General features: G+C 45.8%; 1 protein-coding gene across 1 annotated transcript; it reads right to left on the reverse strand.

Moving 5' to 3' along the window:
• Positions 1–287: 287 nt before the first annotated feature.
• Positions 288–851, reverse strand: LOC118579170 (phosphatidylethanolamine-binding protein 1). The gene has a single exon (XM_036180289.1). The coding sequence runs from the start codon at positions 849–851 to the stop codon at positions 288–290; it is 564 nt and encodes a 187-aa protein (XP_036036182.1).
• Positions 852–9,160: the final 8,309 nt, after the last annotated feature.

A 9,160-nucleotide genomic window follows, 5' to 3' on the forward strand; every position in this document is an offset into this window, starting at 1 on the left:
TCCTTCTCTGCTTTTGGAGTTACTATCTTTTTATTAACAATATAACAACCCCATCATAGTGCCAAATATTCACCAGATGGAGCTTAAATTTGATCAAAACAAACTGGGACATGCAATTATTTAGAGTCTTTAGGGCAAACAAGAAGAAAGAGTCACCCTAAACTACCTCCCCACAACAGCTCCAGTCTCCCCTTTGCAGGATGGGAGTGAGAAGAGGAGAGACGTGCCACTCATGGTTCAGATGACACTGCAGGGGGGGGGGCAGGACTGTCAAGTGACTGACTCCCCTATTTCCCAGACAGCTGCTTGTGCAGCTTGGGCACATAGTCATCCCACTCCGCCTGATAACACGTGCCGGCTACTGGGGCTCCTAGGTGATATTTCTTGCGGAAGGCCGCCACCTTGAATTTGCCGCGGTGGTCTCCTGACCGGTTGCTGAGAACAGGCTCGTCACACTTGAGGGGCTTGTCCTGCTCGTACACCAGCCAGACGTAGCGATGGAGGCCCGTGCCACTGGGAGGCCCCGAACCCACATAATCCGAGAGGACCTTCCCACTGCTGATGTCGTTGCCCTTCATGTTGACCACCAGAAAATGGTGCCACTCCCTGTACTTGGGGTCTTTCCTGCTGGGAGCATCGGGGTCTGTGAGGACCAAGGTGTAGAGTTTCCCTGGGTCAAGGCCATCCCATGAAATGCTGCTGGGTCTATTCTTAACCTGGGTGGGCGTCAACACTTGGCCCAGCTCGTCCACCTCCACCCCAGCATAGGTGACCCGCAGTGGGTGTTGGGGCCGCTCATCCACCTCCTGTAGGCTCAAGGGCCCGGCCCACTTGCTGATGTCTACCGGCATGGCTAGAGGCTGTGGTGGCAGTTGGGTACGAACAACTAGAACCCACGTGCTGTGCTGAGAACTGGCCGGTGACCAACCATGTGAGCCCTTAGCCGCGTGAGCACACCTCTGCATTCTTATATACCTCAATGAATGATTCAAGGAAGAGTATTAAGAAATCAATTCAATTTTTTTAAAGTGATAAAATTAAAATACTCAAGAACAAAATTGACAGAAATTATGAAAACCATGGTGTGAAAAGTACAAGCGATTGTTGAAAGGTACACTGAACAGGCTTTAAATCAATGAAAATCACTCCATGTTTGTGGGTAAGACTTAGGAGTTAACAAGAAATAAGCATCCGTTAAGATGGTGTGTAGATTCAATGAAAGTCCTATCTAAACCTCAGCTTCTTTGTAGAAACTGTTGAGTTAAAAATTCATATGGATGGATTTGCAAGGAGCCAGAACAGTTACAGCTATCTTGAAAAGAACAAAGCTGGAAGATTCACATGTTTTCTGATGTAAAGTCAGCACAAAACAGTGATAATTGAGGCAGTGGCATACGGGCACAATGGGAGACGCAGGGATCTGTGCACTGCTTTTGAATCCAGATGTACACCCACGTGAAGCAATTTTCAACAAAGACACAAAGCACTCAACAGGGAAGAATACAGTCTCTAGTAAGTGATTCTGAAATCACTGGACATCTACATGCAAAAGAATAATTGGGCCCCAACCTAAACACCAGGTATAAGTTAATGTGAAACAGAACAAGAGCTTAAGTATAAGAATTTATGGAACTATTAGAAGAACACATATGGCTACATTTTTATGACTTTGGGTTTGATGATGGAGTCTTAGCTATAAACCAAGATTCAGGTTGGCAATGGCTCAGTGAATAAAGGCACCCACTGAGAAGCTTCAGGACCTAAGTTTGGTCTCTAGGACCCATGTGGTGGAATTTGTTCTCTGGCCTCCACATGTATGGCATGGCACACACACACACACACACACACACACACACACACACACACACACACACACACACACCCCCCAAACAAAGTAATGTAACAAATCAAAACCAAACATATAAAACACACTAAGACATGAACCATAAAAGAAAAAGACAAATTGAACTTCATTAAAATGAATATATATTCTATGTTTCCAAAAGTATTATTAATAATGAGAAAAGGCTGAGATGGGCTAGCAAGATGGCTCATTAGGTAAAGGTGACTGCCACCAACATGACCATCTGAGTTTGATTCCTGGGCCCCACATGGATGAAGGAGAGAACTAACTTGCATAGGTTGTCCTCTGACCTCTGCACAAATGTAGTAGCACATCCCCCTTAACATCTACACTAAATTAAAAAAAATTAAATGTTATTAAAAAACAATAAAAGGCAATATATAAAATGGATTTTTTAAACATTTTTGCTATCACATATTTAATAAAAGTCATATCCTGAGTCTATAAAGAATATTACCAAGTCAGGTGGTAGTGGCACATGCCTTTAATCCCATCACTTGAGAGGCAGAGGCAGGTGGATCTCTGTGAGTACCGAGGCCAGCTTGGTCTACAGAGTGAGTTCTAGGACAGCCAGGGCTACACAGAAAAACCCTGTCTTGAAACTCTCCCCCCACCCAAGAAAAAGAATATTTACAATTTAATAATAAATTCCAACTAATTTTAACAAAAGGGTTAAGGCCTGGAGCAGACATTTCTCTTAAGAAGATGATACATAAATGACCAAGAGCACAAGAAAAGATGGTAGACATTGTAAGTTATCAGGAAAACCACAAACCAGTATGGGAATGTCAGTCATACCCACCTAGATCTGCTAGAACAAAAAAAGTCAAATACAGTAAGTGCCAGAAGGTACATGGAAAAACAGAAGTCCTCAAAGACTCCTGGTGGAGAGGGGAAATGGTACTGTTTGCTTCTCAAGTGACTGCCCATAAAAGTTACTTTACTGTCCAGCATTGGCTTCTGTATACACACCCTAGAGTTGTGAAAATATATATCCACATAAAAAGTTGTATATCAGTGTTTATAGTAACAGTATTCACAATAGCCCAAAGTTGGAAGTAAACCAATGTCCATGAATGGATGAATGGATAAGCAAAATATACTTATATACAATGAGAACAGAATTCTACTCAGCCATAAAAGGAAATGAAGTTCTGATACATGCTACAACATGGATGGACTTTGGAAACATGAGGGTAAATAATGATCAGTTAGAAAATGCTACACTCTGGGCCAATGAGATGACTCAGCGGGTAAAGGTACTTTCCAAACAAGACTGGTGACCTGAGTTCCATCCCCAGAACCCACACAGCGTGGAAGAAGGGAACAGATTGACAAAGCTGTCCTCTGACCCTAATCGCACTGTGGCACGTGAGCCCCCACCCCTGAATCATGCACACACTTAAGATAAAAAACCCAGTCTATATGAATCTACTTCTGTAAAATATCTTTAAAAGGCAAATATGAAGATGGATCTAGAAGTTCTTCAGTGGTGGTTTTGTGTGGCAGCTGGGGGAATGAGCAGACAGCTGAAGGGCACAGGTTCCTTTTCCCATGAATAAAATATTCTCAGTTTCAGGGTGTTGGTGGCTAACATGTATCTGACTATCATAAAATGTCACCAAAATTAACTTTTAGGTGATTGAATTATATGTCATGTGAATTACATTTCCATAAAGCCATTATGTAAAACAAACAAAAACCTAAAAGACATTGGTAGTGAAGGCTCCCTGGGGGAATGGTTCTTCTCTCTGGGCGGTCCTGCCTGTTGTCAGGTGGCCACAGCTTCTCCGCCAGAACATTGAATATACTTACAGACAGCAGCTGTCTTCCCCAGAGGGAGTGACCCAAGACAGAATGAGGTGAGAAGTGCAACACCCAAGACAGCCTAAGCCTGGAGACTGCAGAGTGCTGTTGACTACACAGGTCAGTCCTGCTCAGTGTGGGGTGGCTTACCAATGATGAGAACATCAAGGCTGACAGTCCTTTGGAACCAGTTGGAGCCTGGATGGCACTGCCTTGCAAGATGCTTTCGTTATGAACTGGGCCAGTAAATATAAGACACTTGGTAAATGTTAACCCAGCAGGTAAATATTAAATGTACATTTTATTATTGACCTAGATGGTCAAAGCTAGATGTGGCTTATTCGTGTTTATTGCTTTACTCATGTGGAGCTCACAGAGTTCCAGAATTCAGGGACTACTAGTCAAATTGAGGTATTTTTAAAATTTTTTTAATTTACATTTTTTTTTTTCAAGACATGGCTTTTCTGTGTAATAGCCCTGGCTGTCCTGGAACTGGATTTGTAGACCAAGCTACCTTCAAACTCACAGAGATCTGCCTGTCTCTGCCTTCTGTGTGTTAGGATTAAAGGTGTGCACCACCACCCCTGGCACATTTTGTTTGTTTATGAGTGTGTGTGTGTGTTTAGAAGCCAAAGGATATCTTATAGGAGTCAGGTCTTTCTGTGAACTCCAAAGGAAACTCCATTTCAACAAATTCCAAAAGGCAGGAGGGACAAATGGCTACCTGTGCCCCCACCCCACCACGTGTGCATCCCACCGATGCAGTAAGCCAGATCAAGCCGAATTGAAAAAGTACAAGAACAGGTTTATTTGAGCAAAGCAGCTCCTGAGCAGGGTCTCCAGTCTGAGATGGAGGCGGGAGAAGCTGCATCCACAGGGAGACTTTATAGATTGTAGGTGTGGGGTGATGATGCATCTGCCACAAGCTGGGTTTGTGCCCAAGTATGGTCAAAAGCTGAGCACTTTAGGTGGGGACTTGGGTGGCTGGCAACTTCAAGGGAGGAAGCTGCAGGAGCTGCCAAGAATGCTGAACTGGGCCTTTTGGTGCCTGTCCTTTGTCTGGAGGTTCTCTGAGTGGGCGGGGCTTGGAGAGAGACAGGAATGGGGCTTTCTGGATCATGCAGAGGAGAGCTGGAGGTTACAACCGAACACCCATTAGCATACCAAAGTATATGCTGGCTTCTAGGATCCCTCAGTATCACAAGTCCCTGTTGCACATTTCAAAGACCATGCTAGCTATCATCCTAGCTCTCCTCACCTCCTCCCCTACTCAAACTTCCCCAGCTCACAGGCTTCCCTACCCTCAGTTACTCATTTTCCTTATAACCCTGCTATTCCAACTGTGCTTTCTGTTTCCCTCTCCCTCTCTCTCTGTCTCCCTTTCTCTCTGTCTCCCTCTCTCTCTGTCTCCCTCTCCCTCTCTCTCTGTCTCCCTCCTCCTCTCTCTCTGCCTCCCTCTCCCTCTCTCTGTCTTCCTCCTCCTCTCTCTCTGTCTTCCTCCTCCTCTCTCTCTGTCTCCCTCTCCCTCTCTCTGTCTTCCTCCTCCTCTCTCTCTGTCTCCCTCTCCTCCTCTCTCTCTGTCTCTCTCTCTCTGTCTCTCTCTCTCTCTCTCTGTCTCCCTCTCCCTCTCTCTGTCTCTCTCTCCCTCTCTCTCTGTCTCCCTCTCCCTCTCTCTCTGTCTCCCTCTCCCTCTCTCTCTGTCTCCCTCTCCCTCTCTTTCTGTCTCCCTCTCTCTCTGTCTCCCTCTCTCTCTGTCTCTCTGTCTCCCTCTCTCTCTGTCTCCCTCTCCCTCTCTCTGTCTCCCTCTCCCTCTCTCTCTGTATTCCTCCTCCCCTCTCTGACCCCCTGCTCTTCCCCCACACCCATTTTCTGTTTACTCCCCTCTCTCATGATTTTGTTTCTATTTCTGTGTTCCCCTCTCTCTGCTCTGCTCCTGCTTCTCCCCTGGCCAGGTCCAGTCTGCTGGCCATGTTCTGTCTACTTCCTTCTCTGCTCTGAACTCTTCCAGATGCCTCTGGCTGTTCTCTCTCATATGTACAATAAAAGCTTTACCCTTATCTAGACCACAGAGCAGTCATATCATTAGTTTATACACTTTCCTTCTACCATGTATCCTAGGGACTGAATTCGGGTCACTGGGCTTGGTGGCCTTTACTTGCTGAGCCATCTCACTGGCTCCTTGAGGTATAATTCGGAGACTATGTATCTCTATTGGCGTTTAGCTGACAGGAGGAAACACAGATGTGAGGGGGAAGCTCCTAAGTCTAGCATTTACCAGGAGCAGGGCCCAGAGTTCTTTGGCCTTTTTGCCTCTTCCGTGAAGTCAACATGGATTTATCTCTTCACAGCTTTGTTATGTGGGCTGGGAGGTATGCTGCAAAATTAACAGAAGGAAAGAGCAACCCCAGGATAGACATGCTGGGTGAGTCTGGAGAGAAGCACTTTACACCCCCACTTGTGTGGCCATGTGGTGGCTGGCTTTGCTTCAGGCCCGCCCCAGGGGTGCGGTTTCAGACAGGATGGAGATGAGGGTGTGGTAGGCAGATGTCTGTGATCCCCTAGCTCGCTGCCCTTTCAGCCACCTCTCCCCGCCATGCTAATGGCTTTGGAAACACAGCACTCTGAATCCTCCAGGCCAGCTCCAGGGCCACTGTGAACCCCAGACTGCTTCCTGCCTTCTGTTGCTTAGGATTCTCACAGGCAGCCTGTAGAGTTCAGGTTCAGCACAATTTTAAGTGTGGTTCCTGCCACTTAGGACATTTCTTTAATTGATTATATTGATAATATGTATTTCCATTTCACTTTCAGAGTCTGGCACATCATCTCCAAGGGTTTCTTAGGAAGTGTTCACATTCATTTAGCTCCGACTGATTCACTCAGCTGTGTGAGAGATTTCATGTTAGTGGACATGCCAGTGTAGACAGGCAAATTCCATATGGTCCTCCTGCTCGGTGAAGAGCTACAGATGGTCAGTGGCTGCCCAAAGAGGGAAAAGCAGTTGCTTTAGGGACAAACTCCCACATAGGTTATCCAGTCCCACATGGTCAGCACTGGACACATACATATTCAAACAAATAAAAAAATGGAGTTAGTAGGTTATATATACATATATGCATATACACATACATAATGTGTGTGTGTGTGTGTGTGTGTGTGTGTGTGTGTGTGTAACAGTAATAAAGAAGAGATATGAGTTTAGGATGGGAGGAGTTAGATAGAGGAGAGGGTGCATCTCCAGTGATGTAGATCAGTTTGCATGCATGAAAACAAAACAAAACAAAACAAACGAACCATGTTAATTAAAAAACAAGTTGCTGTTTAGCTTGAACTGTTTAGGGAGCCCCCAGGCAGTGGGATTGGGACCTGTCCGTAGTGCATGAGTGGGCTTTTTGGGGCACAGTGCCTATGGTGGGACACCTTGTGCAGCCTTGGTGCAGGGGGAGGGGCTTGGACCTGCCTCAACTGAAAGTACCAGGCTCTGCTGACTCCCCATGGGAGGCCTTGCCTTGGAGGAGGTGGGAATGGGGGGTGAGTTGGGAGGGGACTGGAGGGTGGGAGGAGGGAGGAGAGGGGGATCTGTGGTTGGTATGTAAATTGAATAGAAAATTTTTTAATTAAAAAAACAAAACAAAACAAAACTTGCTTACTATCCTATTCAAGTTTTCTGGAATGTTTAGGAGTCTTAGCTATTGGTGGGATCCTGGCATGTAGGTGATGCTTTCATCCTTTGGAGGTTGAAAAAAATTGACCCATGAAAGGAAGATCTTTCATGTATGGCTGTGCATGGCTAGAAGCCAGCTTGCAAAACCTTGTCTCCCCAAGTTTCCTCCTGACTCACTTTCTCTGTTCTTCTGCCACAGACACCAGGGTTTCTACTTGACTTGTGGCAAATCTGCTCTTTCTTATTGGAGAGAGTGCCAATAATGCCATCCTAAGAGGACCCAGGACTTCCTTTTTTTTTTTTTTTTTTTTTTTTTTTTTTTTTTTTTGGCTTTTCATGACAGGGTCTCTGTGTAGCTTTGCACCTTTTCTGGAACTCACTTGGTAGCCCAGGCTGGCCTTGAACTCACAGAGATCCGCCTGGCTCTGCCTCCCGAGTGCTGGGATTAAAGGCGTGCACCACCACTGCCTGGCCACCAGGACTTCCTTTTGCAGTGAATGAGAGGACAGGGAATCTTGCCTGGAGACTACTACAAGATGAATTTAGGATAACACAGACCAAAGTCAGTACTGGATTCACAGCGAGCACTAGAGGTTGGGGATTTAGCTCTGTGGTAGAATGCTTGACTAACAAAGGCTCTGGGTTTGGTCCTCAGCTGTGGATTGGTGTGTGTGTGTGTGTGTGTGTGTGTGTGTGTGTGTGTGTGTGTGTGTGTGTGTGTATGAGAGAGAGAGAGACAGAGACAGAGAGAGAGACAGAGAGACAGAGAGAGAGAGACAGAGACAGAGAGACAGAGAGACAGAGAGACAGAGACAGAGACAAACACAAAAACAGCCCGCATGAGCTCTGGAATTGTTCTCATCTTTGGAGGCTCCTTTGAGTTGGGATGGTGCAGAGAGCCTAGCTTGGCTTGGGCTGATCGTGGTGCAAGCTCCTGCCCCTCTGCCCCATGGGTTGAAATTGCCATTCCTCTGTGGACCTGTGGAGGCCAGAGAATTCTCCTTATGTAGTGATCTAGCTGCTCCTCTCTTGTGGCCTCTTTCTCACCTAACAGTTATTGTTTAAATTTAAACTGTATCCAATAGCCTCTCTTTCCCCCCCTCTGGCAAGTCTATTCCAAACTTTAAATACACTGAAGTGAAGTCCCTGCGCCCGCTTCTCCTCTGACTCCTCTATCCTCTCAGCTCTTTTCCCCCCCCCCCCCCGCCTTCCTACACTCTGGAGCACTTGTGTAGAATGCTGATATTTTAAAACCCGACTGTCCCCTTCCCACAAGCCCTCTGCAGAGCATTGCAGGATATAAACTAACAAGAACTCTGCCAGATAACCACATCCAGCCTGTAGGGTCCTCTGCCCTCACACACAATCCATATGGAAAACAACAGATCATTAATTCTACCTCAAATCTTAATTTCTGTATTTTATTTTTCCACTTCCTGAATTAAAACATTATTATTCATAGCTCTCTACTCCCACTCCAAGAAGCAACACGATCCTTAGCTTTCTGCGGGTGGCCTGGAAAGGTTCCTAAGCAGATGTTTGGGGAATTTGTTTTCAGCATCTACAGACTGAATATTTAATAAGTTGTCACCTGGGGATCTTTTCTCAGGACTTTCTACCTTTTTCCCTCCTGGTTTGATGTTCTTTTTCTTAGTTTTATTTATTTATTTGCTCACTTATTTATTTATTTAGTGTGTGAGTGTGGTGTTGGTGTGGAGTGTGCACATGGGTGGGCATATGGAGGGTGAGGGGGCAACTGCTGTCCTGTTCTTTCACTGTCCTGACACTCCCTTGGCACTGGCCTCTCACTGAACCTGAGGTTAGACTGC

Source organism: Onychomys torridus, chromosome 3, assembly GCF_903995425.1.
Source record: "Onychomys torridus chromosome 3, mOncTor1.1, whole genome shotgun sequence".
Lineage (NCBI taxonomy): Eukaryota > Metazoa > Chordata > Mammalia > Rodentia > Cricetidae > Onychomys > Onychomys torridus.

Bases quoted from the DNA above. Each gene is read 5' to 3' on its own strand.
- LOC118579170 (XM_036180289.1), bottom strand. From the start codon at position 851: ATGCCGGTAGACATCAGCAAGTGGGCCGGGCCCTTGAGCCTACAGGAG.